The 15,591-nt window shown below is 33.5% G+C and overlaps 1 protein-coding gene across 1 annotated transcript in view; it reads right to left on the bottom strand.

The window, feature by feature from the left end:
* The window catches only part of ACC (Acetyl-CoA carboxylase), a 145,526-nt gene that overhangs the window by 26,191 nt on the left and 103,744 nt on the right, over window positions 1-15,591 (bottom strand). Inside the window, 5 exon segments of the mRNA XM_074174091.1 lie at window positions 3,275-3,635; window positions 3,879-4,113; window positions 10,576-11,175; window positions 15,268-15,356; window positions 15,441-15,541. Of these exon segments, the coding sequence (XP_074030192.1) occupies window positions 3,275-3,635; window positions 3,879-4,113; window positions 10,576-11,175; window positions 15,268-15,356; window positions 15,441-15,541 (1,386 nt within the window).

Genomic DNA, 15,591 nt, shown 5'->3' on the forward strand with positions numbered 1-15,591 from the left:
TTTTTTGGTCCATGTTCAGCTAACACAAACAAATTGGACGGTTTGCCCACATGAGAACATGCCGTATGAAAAACATGGTGTGCTGAAATCCAAGACACAAAATGACTTTGGTTTTGGGACTTATTATTAATCATTACAAATGCCAATGTGATTGGAAATCGCACACCTTTAAAATGAACTGGCACATCTGTAGGTATAAGAGGGATTCTTGGTATTAATACAGGGCTTTTCATGATGAGCGTTAATTAGCCGTTTCTGACAAACTATTTAACGGATCAACCTGAAAATTTCACAGTATGCATAAATCAATATGACCTACAAGCCTAAAATATTTCAGACGAAGCGGCGTTGTCGCTTCTACTATAAAGTAGCGGCTTCTTTGATTTTTCAACTGGAAAACCCCTTATATAATATCATATTATGATTCATTATCACTTTGTCAACAAATTCATATACTATTTCCCTATATCTATCTATTACCGTTAGAAGATATAAATTAATTTCGATATTTTTTTTACCAAACATGAACTTTTATAAATGCTGATAATCTTGAACTCTCTTGCACTAAAACGATAAAATTTGAAATGGAGTGGAGTGATACTATGAGGATCTTCACTCCGAGTCATATTTTCATTTGCCTCATACAGGGCCTTCAAAAAAGGCAGATACTTTGATCTCATGAAAAAATGAGTGGAACTCAATTTTTTCAAATGGAACACCCTGTATATTTCAACATTTTTGAGCAGTTGATATAACAGTATATCAACAAGAACTTTGTTCTTGTGATATACTGTTTGGAACCTTGAATAGTTTGCCAGAAACGGCTAATTAACGCTCATCATGAAAAGCCCTGTATAACAATATGCGAATGATATAAAATAAAATGAATGACAAAAATAATACAATGACTATAAAATCGACAAAATCGAGTATCGGACTGTCTTTAAATATTTGTTTTCGAAAGGCAATACGCTTTCGCAAATCAAAGATGAGTTGGGTTTTATGTATGAGGACTGTGCACCATCATTTCCCACAGCGAAATAAAGATAAATCTTCCTCTTGAAGATGATCACTTGGTGATCGAAACACGAGGTGTAAAAATAACAATTTGGTGTTGGAAAAAAACTCCATTAATATTCATTACTACACCATAGGTTCCAAACAGTATATCACAAGAACAAAGTTAATCTAAAATTGGATGTAGAGCTCAAAAATGTTGAAATATACAGGGTGTTCCATTTTAAAAAATTGAGTTCCACTTATTTTTTCATGAGATCAAAGTATCTGCATTTTTTGAAGACCCTGTATAAGGCAAATGAAAATATGACTCGGAGTGAAGATCCTCATAGTATCACTCCACTCAATTTCAAATTTGATCGTTTTAGTGCAAGGGAGTTCAAGATTATCAGCATTTATAAAAGTTCATGTTTGGTAAAAAAATATCGAAATTAATTTATATCTTCTAAACGGTAATAGATAGGTATAGGAAAATAGTATATGAATTTGTTGACAAAGTGATAATGAATCATAATATGATATTATATACGGGATGTTCCATTTGAAAAATCAAAGAAGTCGCTACTTTATAGTAGAAGCAACAACGCCGCTTCGTCCAAAATATTTTAGGCGTGTAGGTCATATTGACTTATACATACTGTGGAATTTTCAGGTTGATCCGTTGAATAGTTTGCCAGAAACGGCTAATTAACGCTCATCATGAAAAGCCCTGTATATTTTCACTTTTTTTTTCCTGGTTGATTCGGCCGTTACTTGATGAAGATCCATAGTAATTTCTAGTGTCCGACCGAAAGTTCGGTTTCGGTCGAGTTTCGGCAAAAAAAACGGGTTTTAGTTTAGTTTCAGTTTCGGCGGAAAACCTGCCGAAACTACGACCGAAACCGAAACTGCATACAAGCGACGAAGACGTTTTGCCGCGTTCTACGTGCCTAATCAAGTCGTGACTCGTGACTTACTTTGTGATTTACCTTGTTCATTACATAAATATTAAGTACCTATTGTGATATTAGGAAACAACAGTTACGGTCGGACACTAGTAATTTCATAAACTACACCTTACGATTTGATCTCCACAAAGTTTGTGGAGATCAAATCTTGAAGTTTAGTTTTTGAAAATATATTTTCACTTCGGAACTTGCCATTTAAAATGATGGCTTTGACAACGTTTTTCATTAATCTTTTAATGACTAATCGCGAGCGGTTGCACCGCCGTGAAGGAATCATATTACGGAGCGATCCAACGTTCAGTTGTAAATTATGCGGTGGCTCGCCAAAAACTCTGTTGGATAATTCACAGCTTCGGTGGCATCGCAAACTGAATCTACGCTCGATGTATTAACAATAATAGTGGCTGAAAACTGTGTAGGGAGTGAGAGAAGGCTTATTGTGTGAGAGAGATAGAAGACCGGCTTCGTTCTCATCCCACTTCGTGCTGTTTACTGAGAAGCGACACCGTTAGAAGTCTAGCGGGAATAACTGATCTATGATCAGGCCTAAAAATGATTGAATTACTAAAATGGCTTTCAAAAAGTAGGGGTTGGTGATAGAAGGGTGAAAATTGAGAGTTATAGTATTTTTTAATGCCACATAAAAAAATGTGCCCAATAAATTGAAAAGTTTTTGGGGTGGAGCACCCTTATCACTTAGGGATATGAAAAATAGATTAAAACCTATTCTCAGACTTAATGTTCACATGATTGGTACACAATTTATTACTACCAAGTAATATTACATATGTATAGTAGGATGCAAAGCATTGAAAAAAAAAAAGAAAATACAAAAATGTCACTTTATTTAAAAATATATTCTTTTAGTTGTGTTTTGAATTTCGTGTAATTCAGGTATTTTGAAAGTTCAAGCTGTAGAAAGTAAATCTACAAAATAATAAGTGTCAATAAATTTTATATTCTTGAACTCCTCCGAAAATCGTCTCAAATGTATAACAAAAAAGTCAAGAGAGAAATATTATTATTGTAAACTGTGAATTGTTTAGACTTCTCAGAGAGGAAATTGATTAAATTAACGAATTATTATTATAAAGTTAAAAAACAAATATTACTTAAGTTTTTTCCCAACACCTAACCATTATTTTACCACCTCAACACGTGTTTCGATCACCAAGTGATCATCTTCAAGAGTAGTTTAATCATCCAAACAGTGCATCACAAGTATATTAAGTTGAATTGGGTTATAAAAGAGCAACCTTGTTTCAACTGCAGAATATTTTTATACGCCTCCAAAAAAATCAAAACCTTACCTTAGCTTTTCCCAAATACAAGTGCATCTTTTGATTCGACGTAGGTAAAGCCTCTAGGCTATAGGATTTCATTCTATTGATCTCCAACTGGAAAGCGCAAGCTGGTTCCAAATGCCTATAGATCCTGTCTTCCAAAAAGTTTGATCTGGCTCGATACGTAAAGAACTTTGGAGATTGTTTGTGTTTGAGCGGGATGAAGGTAATGCGACGGATTTTTCTCGCCATCAACTCCTCTTTGTTTTTGGCACAGAAGTTTGCGAAAATTTTGCTCATTGCCGAATCGTCTTTAGCACCATCGTCTTTCACTGCCACCATGAGAATATGAATGGGTTCTTGTACCAAATGCTCTTCAAGACTTGCTCTGAAATGATGGTTTTCTTATTTGAGAAATTCAGTCAAAAGGTATTTATTATGTGACTGCAACAAAACAGGAAACAAATCCTTAAAGAAATAACTAGTTAGCACCCGGGAAACAATACAGAAAAAGTTTGACTGAAATAATGGTTTTATTTATATACTGTTAATAGTGTTAATAAAAATTTATCGGAAACGGAATTAATCGTGTTTTATTTACGTGAATATAAATAATAGTTAATACAGTTACCTTCTGGCTTCTAGAGACAAACTAACATTTATCGATGTGCTGTTGCCTCTAGACTCTGATCCACTCTCTACCGCATTCAAATCTTTAGCAGATATAGAAGCGGGACTTGCAAAATCTTCAATTAAATCTAAAATTTCATCTGCACACTCTTCGAACTGCTGAAAATTCTCAAATGCAGCCATGCAACCTGTTCTATGGAAAGTATCAACAATTTTTACTTCCGGTAAGCTAGAATCTGCAAAAAACATTGATATATATTCAGTTTTACCATCATAATCCTGAAGATTTCATTGAGCAGATTCATATCATCAAACCGAACGGAGTTCGTTCATTTCATGAATCATAGATGGCTATTGCAGTCCTCAAGAACACTGACAAAAAATTATTCTCGATATATAGCAAAAAGAAGTTAGTTTTTTGTTAATTTGAATGATATGTTCATGCCAAACAAAAGTTTCATAAAGATACAGTCCAAAAAACTTGATCATCAAAATGAATTTTCAAACTTTCTGTTCAAAAAATAAAGTGAATGTTCAAATCTCGCCGGCTACGTATATTCGATTAGCGATTTATTTATGTTGGTTTGCGTGTTCAACGATTTTCTGCTAACGAAAAAATGGATTAAAGAATTTGCATAAAATTTTGTGTAAAAAATGGAATCAAGTACTCAAAATGGTTGGCAGTGGTATTGTACTCAGAAAAATGTTTAAAAGTGGTACAAGGTTTTCACAGAAGGTCGACAAGATGTGAAAGACGACGCTCTCCATGGACGCCCCAGTACATCAACAACCGATGAAAATGTTGAGAAAGTGAAGAAAATTGCTAGGGAGAATCGTTGAATTACCATTAGAGAAGCTGCTGATGTCAGCATATCGGTTGGCTCATAACATGCAATTTTTCCGAAAATTTTGGGCGAGAAGCGTGTGTCAGCGAAGCTTGTTCCAAAATTGCTGAATTTTGACCAAAAAAACCGTTGCATGAGCATTGCTGGGGAATTGTTGAATAAAAATTTAAGAGACCCACGAAAGGACGACGTTTTGCAACGATTGAGGAGATAAAAACGTAATCGCTGAGAAAGGTCAAAAAATAACCAAAAAGTGCATATCAAACTGCTTCGAAAATTGAAAAAAAATGGTGGCATAATAATAATAATAATATAATATATTACAGGGTATGCTTTACATTGTTCTGCAACATAAAAACATAAAATGCAACAACGTCAGACAGATTGTACGAACATTAAAAAGAAAAACCATCAGTATTCAGTAGGAATAAAAACATCTTAATATAAAATGAAGTTAACAGTAATCCAGATATTCCTGAATTGAATATGGTTCCAAGTCTATAAGGAAATCTTTCACATATTTTTAAAATTTCTTAAGGCTCTCACAGGATTTGATATTTTGTGATAATTTATTGAAAAACTTGATTGATGCTTATCACAGATGCTTTTCTGTTAATGTTGGTCTATGAGTAGGGAATAGTGTTTGGAATCACACGTTAAAAGGTAAGAATTCGTTAATCCTTAGCTCGTACAGACTTTTTTTTAACAGAGATATATTTGCATTACGCAAAGAGTAAGTATGATTTGATCCTGCTTCCAAGAACTTATCTTTATGTTCGAATAAATACATTACACATTCATAAATGCATGTATTGTCATTATATAAATATCTTTGAATTTGCCCCAACAAGTTGGCGGTACTTCAATTTGAACATAGTTCTTATCACCCTTTTTTGAATTCCAAATATATTCGAGATGCCACTACAAGATCCCCAGAATAATATAACAAATTTTGCGGAAGACTCAAAGTTTGATGCATATATGATTTTTAATAATTTTTTTGTTAAGATAATTACTAATAACCTTTACACTGCAGCAGATTTGATTCAATTTTTTTCCTAAATTTATAATGTGTGTATGTCAGTGAAGATGCTCATTGATGTGTATACCTATAAGTGTATTATATCCTACTTTGAAGGAGACTTAATGGTAATTGATGAATAAATATTTTTTGAGAAAAATGAAAATTCATCTAATTTTTTTAACAGACTTGTCGACTTGTTTGCTAGATTCTTTTCTACAGTTTACGTGGAATCTGATCCAGATCCTACGCAATTCTTGTATGAAAAAACTTTACATTTATCATTTTGTACATTGGTATTAGCAAAAATATTTGAAACTTTATGTAACTTGAAATCAAAATTTTCGAGTGGACCTGATGGTGTTCCTTCATTTCTCCTTAAACAGCGTGTATATACTTTGTCAACTCCTCTTTTCATTTTATTCAATAAATCACTGACCAGTGGCACGTTTCCTGATCTTTGGAAACGGCGCTTCATCTGCCCTATTCATAAAAGTGGATCGAAAGAAAAAGTTGAAAACTATAGGAGAATATGTATTCAATCAGCTATTCCAAAAGTTTTAGATCAGCTTGTTGCCAAAATATTAATGAATGTCTGTAGACCCTTGATCTTACAAGAGCAACATGGATTTACATCCGGACGTTCCACAGCATCAAACTTATTGTATTATCATCACTATATAACACAAGCACTTGAGAGGTCTGTGCAGGTAGATACTATCTACACTGATTTCTCAAAAGCTTTTGATAGGGTCAGCCATAACTTATTGATAAGAAAATTATCTGCCATTGGTTTCTCCAGTAATATTCTAGATTGGATAAGCAGTTATCTAATTGGACGCTCTCAATCATTTAGAGTGAATAGTACAGTTTCAGAGCCTCTTTTTGTGAAATCAGGTGTACCACAGGGATCACATTGTGGCCCTTTGTTGTTCTGCCTTTTTATCAATAACATTAGCTCAAATATCACTAATTCAAAAATCTTGGTATTTGCCGATGACCTGAAAATTTTCAAGGTTGTAGAAAGTGTCCATGATGCTAATCTTCTTCAGAGTGATATAAACTCTATTTCTGATTGGTGTAAAGCAAACTGTCTTTATCTAAACACAAAGAAATGCTACTCATTGATGTTCAGTAAGTCTCGATCACCAATCAAATTTAAATACTTTTTGAATGATGAAATGTTGGAATGTAAAGAAGAGTGTAAGAATTTGGGTATATTGTTAGATGCCAAGCTTTGCTTCAACAACCATGTGAATTCTGTTTCTATGAGAGCTCTAAAAATGTTCGGCTTTATTGTGAGATCATCAACCAATTTTTCTTCATTCACAACCAAAGTATTATATTGCTCTTTAGTACGCCCTATCCTAGAGTATAACACCATCATCTGGAGTCCCTACTACCATAAGTATAAACAACAATTAAAAAATGTGCAAAATAAATTTCTAAGGATCATGGCATACAAACTAGGGTTGGTTATAGGTGAATACAGTTACAGTGAAGTGATGAGTATATTATCTCTGTCGTGTCTTGAGGATAGAAGAACAACTGCGACATTGGTTTATCTATTCAAAATTATATCTGGTCTCATTGATTGTCCGGAAATTCTATCTCTTATCAACTTCAACGTTCCACAGAGGTCCACTAGACAAAAAAGCTATTTTTTACACCATATCACTCAACCAAATATGGTTATCATTCTCCTTTATCTGAAATGTTGAGACTGGGAAATAACTACTGTGATAAAATCAATTTTTTCTGTGATAATCAAAATACTTTTAAAAAACAAGTCTCTCGCTCATTAGTCATATAAATGTATTTTATTAGTTGATACTGTCATTGTTTTTGTCTTTTGTTACACACATAAAGGTATTTATAATGATTAGTATAGTATAGTATAAGCTTTTATTGTTACACAATTTATTGTAAACAAATATTGGAGTTCACCCGTAAATAAATAAATAAATAAATATTTTAATTCCTCCACTTTTTGATTTCCTTAACGTTTGTTTATCATCAACTTCAGTACAAATTTCATTAATTTCAATGAGAATGTTTATACCATCAGAAAACGTATTCGGTTTTTTCTCTTGGTGTCTACAGCATCGACTAGTGAGGTCATTGCCTTGTGTTCTAGGTAGATTATACTAATAAATAACAAAGCCACCTAGTGCCTGTTAGCCACTCACGACTGTTCAGTATAGTAATGTCATGTAATGTAGCACAATCAATTCACCTTCAACTGGGTAAATTTTCGGGATATAAATAACAATATCCTAAGGCGGATTTCCACTAAACGGCCTCGCTTGCGACTAGTTTCGTTTTCAAAAACAGAAACAAAAAGCTTGTTTTAGTTTCGAAAACAAACTCGAAACTTGAGTTCCACCACAAATAGAGAAAAATTAGTCTGAGTCACGTGTTTTGTTGTGTTTTGTTTCCACTACACGAACAGCTTTCATCATGTCCCCTCTAGACGATATTTTTGTAATGGCCCGCGTTTTTTTTTTGTGACTGCATCTTTTAAGCGAAAGGAGCTGAAGCCAAAAAAAAAACAAGAAACTGGATGAGATCATAGTTAAGAAAACAAATAGATTATGGAACATTTAATAAATGATGACATACAAAACAACGAAACCTTTTGATCTTTCCGCCGACGGGACATTTCGTTGTTAAAAAAAAAAAAACAGTTGTCCCTGACACAAATTCTTCAAAATGTTTCTGATTTGTTGTGGTTTGGTCAGTTTGGTGGAAATTCGCCTTTAGTTATTGATTTCAAAAATATATTCAGATCAATTGCACTAACAATAAAAAGAAAGAATACAAATACTGAATCACAAGGAGCATATATGAATATACAGTTTTTCCATTAATATGTTACGTTTGATGCAATCAAAGCCTTTGTGAGAACAACATATTGCCAATTGCATCAACAACTCTTTGATATATAAACATGTTGAAATATAAATTATCGAATGGAAAATACTATTCATCTAATATATGTTCATCAAATATGATTTCGTATTCTATAAAGGATACCGATAATAGGTGATTTTTTTTTATAAAGTTCCTAGAACTTTTGTATAGTTTTTGTATATGATCTCATTACTCTCAAATTTGTTTGGAGGAAATCAATTACATTCTTTTTTTTTAATTATAAATTTGTAATTGAAAAATTTAATATTAATTTATGAAATTGCAACCAGAAAGAAATTTTGTTCAAATCATGAAATACTTCATCTCTAATAGAATAAAAGTCAGATCAATAATAAATAGCAGTAGTATCGCCTACAAATAGCTTAATTGAACCTTTCTCAACTTTAACAATGAAATAGAATTAAAATTAATAAAAAAATAATGAAGTTCCCAATACTGATTCCTGTGGAACCCCATGTGTTAAATTTCTACACAGACACATATTCACAAAATGCTTACGGTTTTCCAAAGAACTTTCAAACCAACAGTGAATTTCACACCTAATTTTGATAGCACCTAATTTTTTTTTAGTACAATTGAATGGTCAACAGTGTTAAAAGCTTTACGTAAATTTAGTTTGGTATTTTTTTATCAAGGTTTTCATAAGCCCCTCTTCTCTTTTCATTATTTGTGAATGACAGGTGGAAATATAACGAGCAGCATTATTTTATTTGTTGACGACTTGAAATTATATGAAGTCATTGAATCTCAAAAGGACTGTAAATTTCTCCAAAAGGATATTAACTGTTTAGCTTCTTGGTGTGAAACAAATAAATTACCCTTAAATATACAGAAATGTCAATACACTACTTATACTTTAAAAATCAAATCAATGGAATACTTTTAGGTTAGGTTAGGTCCAAAATGTGTGTGTCTATTCGATTCTCCACCACAACCCGCAAGGGTTTATTGTGGCTCAGTACTCAATAAATCAAATTATAATTAAAACCGCATCGGCAGCGAAAAAATGCTTGGTTTGATTTTCAGAAACTGTAAAGACTTCAAAAATGAAGATAGCATCATTGCTCTCTCTACATCATATGTGAGAACGCCCTTAGAATATGACTCACTGATTTGGTCTCCTATTTATTTGAATCACATTCATTTGCTTGAATCAATTCATCGAATATACTCAAAGTATATTGCATACAGAATTGACAGAATCTATCCCGTGCAAGGTTAAGATTATAACTTTTTACTACACAGATTTTCTTTGTTATCTCTGGAGGACCGTAAAACCTACCACTCTTGCATTTTTATATATAAATTCAACTCAACTATATACGAATATACTATTGAAATCTTCAATTCATTTGTTGTGTTAAAAACTCAATCAGATATGCGAGAAACTGATCGATTTTCAACACCCATTAGTGTTAAAAAAAACATATTCATTCCGCTTTGTGATGTCTATATGAAAATTCAATCCTCTATATTCATACAGGTTATTCATGTATACATGATATTATGTTTTCTTTCCACTGATTGTTTTTTTTTTGTTATTATGCTATAACACTTTCTAGCAATTATTGAATGATTTAATCTATTTCTTGTTCACAGTTACATGTATACTTTATAAAAGCTGTCCTGTAAGTGGGTCTTGCACCTGTTAGGGCAATAAATGTTTTTTTTTTTTAATAATTATCAAAATCCAATCAAAATTGAGATACATTGAAATATTTTGTTGCTGAAGGCATTATGATATTCAAGATGTTTATCTATCCAATAATGTTCATCAGTATAAAAGAAGATATCATTAAAATAATTAAGATATAAACATTAGGATTTTCAGAGTGATGGTAGTTCATTTTCGTTCTGATAAAGGTTTCAAATTTCATGAAAAATCGTAAATATATTACCTCCAGTAGTCTCGGATAAATTATTGATCTTCACCAGTCGGTTGGGATGCGAAGGCGGCAACATGAAAATGAAGTGCACCACCGGAACTTCTCCGCTCAATTCCAGATGTTGCAAACAGCTGATGTCGAAACTTGTGAAAGACCTCCTGACGTAGACCTCCAGAGCCGCATTGCATACTGCCCTGTTGGTGTGGTAGAAGAAATCGTGTAGGATATCGAAAATCGATGTCTCAGATACTATTAGTTTCTGCAAGTTTTCCGGGTGGAACTCCTGACCGTACATATCCACAGCAGAAAGGAAAATGCTCTCCATTTGGTTGTGGCGTAGTTCATAAGCAGGTTGGTGTGCTGCGATTAGAACCTGTCTAGCGCGCAATGCCACACGAGAATGTTCGCTACGATTCAAAGAAGTCAACTCGGTTAGGCAACTAGACAGTTCGTCCGTTAAACCAGGTTCATTACTCCAGAGATGGTCAATGAGCATTGTTACTAGGAGGTTTTTCTTAGCAACTTGACTGTGGGAGAATATTGTCGCTGTAACTGCTGCCATATCATCTTTATGCTTTTCACGCAGTAGAGAAACACATTTGTCATACGAACCTGAACATAAATTGTAAATGATAAACTTCAGAATCAGTGAAAAATTATCATGTTGTTATAAAAGTTTGTCCGTTTTAATGTCATGTGTTTTTGTAGGTCCATATCTCAATAGAGAATTTTGTACTTTATACATTGATCCGAGTTTTAATTTTTTACCTTTTTTCAGATTATTACTATATGATATCAAACGATTTTGGCAATTTTTTCTCTACAAATACAAATTGAACCAAAGCGCTGCCGAAATAGCCTGAAAAATTACCCAGACAATTATAATAATCTTTATTTGAAATAGGAACATCCTAATTTACATACATTCAAAATATTTGTAATTAGTAATAAAAAATACTTAATGCTAAATAAAGAATGCTAAAATATAAAAATACACCTATTTTGTTTCTCATTATACAACACAACTCACTCACACACATGCCTTCCATAATTCATCTTGTTACATGTACAGTGGTGAAATGAATTAATTTAGACGAATTTTGAAATTTTCTAAAGACAGTAAATTTTTCACTTCATTTGAGAAGTTATTGAAATCGTTTAAGCCCTTGAAGAATAATGTTTTCATTGAGCTAACATTTCGAGTTCGAGCTATATGAAATGAAAAAATCAAATGTTTGCAATCGACTTCCACAGGTGTAATTATGGTAAAAATTATCCACTTTCTAGAATAGTTTCTAATGGCAATAAGGTTCTCTTAGAAATAAAGTTCTCTTAGAAATAGATTGAAAAATATTCAACTGTAAATCACAGAAATAAGTGCTCAAATGTTCAAATATTTCTATTTTCAGGTTATTAGTATAATTAAAGTTAGATTAGTATCTTCCTAAAATGTATTGAATTCGTTTATACAAATTGGGGTTACCCCTAGATAAATAAATAATAAATAAATTGTTCACGTTTCTCGTAGGATAAGTGTGGATCTCATTATTATATGTAATTAATGAACTAAGATAACTTGGGACTAACTTTTTTGTTATTTTATAAATGAACACCATTGTGATAAAAAACAGGCGTTTATTTACGTTATACCAGTTCAAAAGTTCTTAACATCAGATCAATTGGAACATATTTATTGCATTGTAGAATGATTCTCATACCCCTACTTTGGAATTTTTGTAAAGTCATTGAACAGTTTTTCAGCAACAGGTACAGTAAGCTAGCACAATAGTCAAAGTGGGGTTGTATTATCGTCCTATAAATGGTCATTTTGGAAAAGAAAGACATGAAGAGAGAGACAAGAATAGCTTTTTTGATATTTTTTTTGCAGATGTAATCGTTGTGACTTTTGAAACTTAGTCTATCATCTACCATAAAACCTAAATACCTATGTTTTTTAATTTGTATTTTGTACTCAGGATCACTGCCTTTGTTTTCTTTGAATTTAACTTCACCTTATTAGTTTTCAAAAATGATTCGATTGAGTTTAAATAAAACATGGTTTAGTCTTGTTACTGTTGCACCTAGGTGAATACCATTACATTCTACTAAAGTATCGTCGGCAAAAAGGTTAAGGAAATCATAGCCTTTTACAAAATTGATATCATTCAGGTATATAATGAGTAGGAGAGGCCCCAAAACACTGTCCTGGGGCACCCCCATATCATTAGCCAGTTCACTAGAAAACGCTTTCTCTATTTTACATTTCTGTGACCTTCAATACGGTAATATTTAAGTTTTGTTATTAGCATTTTTATGTTGATGGTTTCATAGGCTCTTTTGAAATTTACAGAAACCGCAATTATATAGTAACCTTTGTCTATTGCTTGCTTCCAGTTTGATATCGTATATTTTAAGGCAGTTTTGCACGATTGCTGTTGTCTAAAACCTAACTCATTACTAATTAGAAGTTGATTTATTTCGAAGTATTTGGCAGTCATGGTATTACTGAACGCACTGTTCGACGTTGGTTCGCGAAATTCCTTTCCGGGGATTTTACCCTCGAAGATGAGCCGCGAAGTGGTCGACCTACAGTAATCCAGGACGAGGATTTGAGGACCCTGGTGTAGACTGATCCATCACAAAGGGTGCTTGGGATGGCGAAAGAACTGGGCGTCAACTCTCATGGGGCTTTCGATGATTTAAAATGTACTGGAAACGTTAACAAGCTCGAAAAGTGAGAGCCCTACGATTCAAACAATTGACAGAAATTGTCACGTTTCAAAGTCTGTTCTTCTTTGCTTTTGAGCAACAAAAAAGGTCCTTTTTTGGATCGATCGTCATGTGTGATGAAAAGTGGATCCTCTAGGACAACAGGGGATGTTCAGTACAATGGTTGGACACCGATGAGCCACACACCACCATACCCACCATATGGGTATGGTGGTCAGTGGTTGGTGTGATTCACTATACCTTTCTGAAACCTGGCCAATCAATCAATAATTTCCATAATACACAACATACATTGTATAGGGATAGTCACAGATACTACACAACTATAAAACTTACAAACTAATAACTATACTGTAACTGAATAAGTGTAAAACATTTAAGGATGTGATTCCTCATCGAAAAAAAGATAAGATCTTTCATATAAAGAAACTTCATTGGAGCATCCCTTGTTAAGATACACCCCCTTAAAGGGGGTACATAAAATTTGTATAACAATTTTTTTCACAAGCACTGAAAAAGTTACAATTTTGGAATTAACCTGACGTTTTGTACTACCAAAAAGACACTTAGCCAGTAATTTATTTGGTTTGCCCCATGGTTGTAAGGGGTGGAAAACGCAACCCCTAAAATTTATTTCCAATGCAACTTTTTGTCTTATTATTTGTTTACCATTTAAAAATGAATTTCCGATAGCCTGTTTCGTTCTAAACGAAAAATGTCTCTTGGGTTTTTCACCCAAAATAAACCCGCAAAAAATTATTTTACGGACAACTACAGAGATACATCGTCATAAATGCGAACTGGATTTATTGTTATTTTGTAGTTAGTACCTGCATTAAAGGGTAATAAACGAAACTAATTTATTAATAACAAAACACACAACATGTAGAAATCATAGTAAATGTTCAATATGTCTACCTTCAGACATTACGCATGCGTCTAGACGTCGGCACATTGAGCCACGTATTCACTCAAATATTCCTGGAGTCTCTCTGATTACCCTGCATGCATCTATGATGCGGTTTCTTAAGTCCTCTACATCGCGAACAGGAGTATGATAAACCAAATGCTGTAAATGGTGCTACTTGACTAAAATGGGCGGGAGCCCCATCATGCATAAATAACTCCGAGCCACACGTTAAGAGAAAACTCTTCTTGATGGTTAGTTTCGACAATAGCGTGAGGGTTTTCATCAGCCCATATGTGGTAATTAAGAAAATTAATAATCTTGTCCCGAGAAAAACTACATTCGTCAGTGAATTCTATCGTCTTCAGAAAGTCACAATTTCTTCTAATCATTTCCAGCATCCAGAAAGTCTCGCGGTAACAGTGCCTGTACTCGTTGCAGATGGTAAGAGTATAACAGTTGTTCCTTTAAAATTCGAAATACCGTCATATGATCAACATTTAGCTGCAAAGCAATCTTTCTAGTCTGGTAGTAGGTTGTTCTTCAATCAAATTAAGTTCTGCTTTCTCAAGCTGTACTGTTCGTACTTCTCGATGGCGACCACAATCCTGCGTTCTTTTGTCGAATGAACCATATTCTCATAATCGTTGATGAAGTCGAGCAAATATTCAAACGGCAGCAACCGGCACTGGTTAACATATGAGGTCCGATCCTGCTCCACGACAACGCCCGTGTCGTGGATTCGAAAATTAAAAGAATTGAGAGTCGATGTTCTGCCTCACCCACCATACTCCACAGACTTCTCGCCAACGGACTATCATCTTTATCAAGCACTTCGATAACTTTCTTACCGGTAGAACCAACGCCGATCGGGACCAGGTAAAAACGGCCTTCGACGATGTCATCAAATCCCAACACACAATTTTTAATCTGACGGAATCAATCGACTTGTGTAACGTTGGCAAAAGTGCACTGATTCAAATGAAGCTTATTTCGATTAAATTGAATAAGTTTTGACATAGAAACGGACAAATTTTTTTAACCAACCCAATAAGTCCAATTCTTACCTTGCTGGAATTCCTTTTCTACTTCAAAATATTGTCGCAACATTTCTTGGACAGCTTGCTTCATTCGGCCACGAATTCCATTTCTATACCTAAACAAAAAAAATTAATTTGTATAAACAAATGTGATGATATATTACTTAAAAAATGGATATTAAAACATATTTTTCAATTACCTCTGAACTAATTGGATAATTCCTTCGGTAGCCAAGAAAAATGCATCTCTTTCTGTCCTCTTGTGCATATTTGCTGCATGAGTATCGATTACACTTGCTATCTACAAAAGTTACTATTGTTATTTTTCGTTCGTTGTTATCAATTCAACTT

The sequence above is a fragment of the Leptinotarsa decemlineata genome, unplaced genomic scaffold, assembly GCF_025532065.1.
Source record: "Leptinotarsa decemlineata unplaced genomic scaffold, Ldec_3_MD MMD2_tig00000505_RagTag_RagTag, whole genome shotgun sequence".
Lineage (NCBI taxonomy): Eukaryota > Metazoa > Arthropoda > Insecta > Coleoptera > Chrysomelidae > Leptinotarsa > Leptinotarsa decemlineata.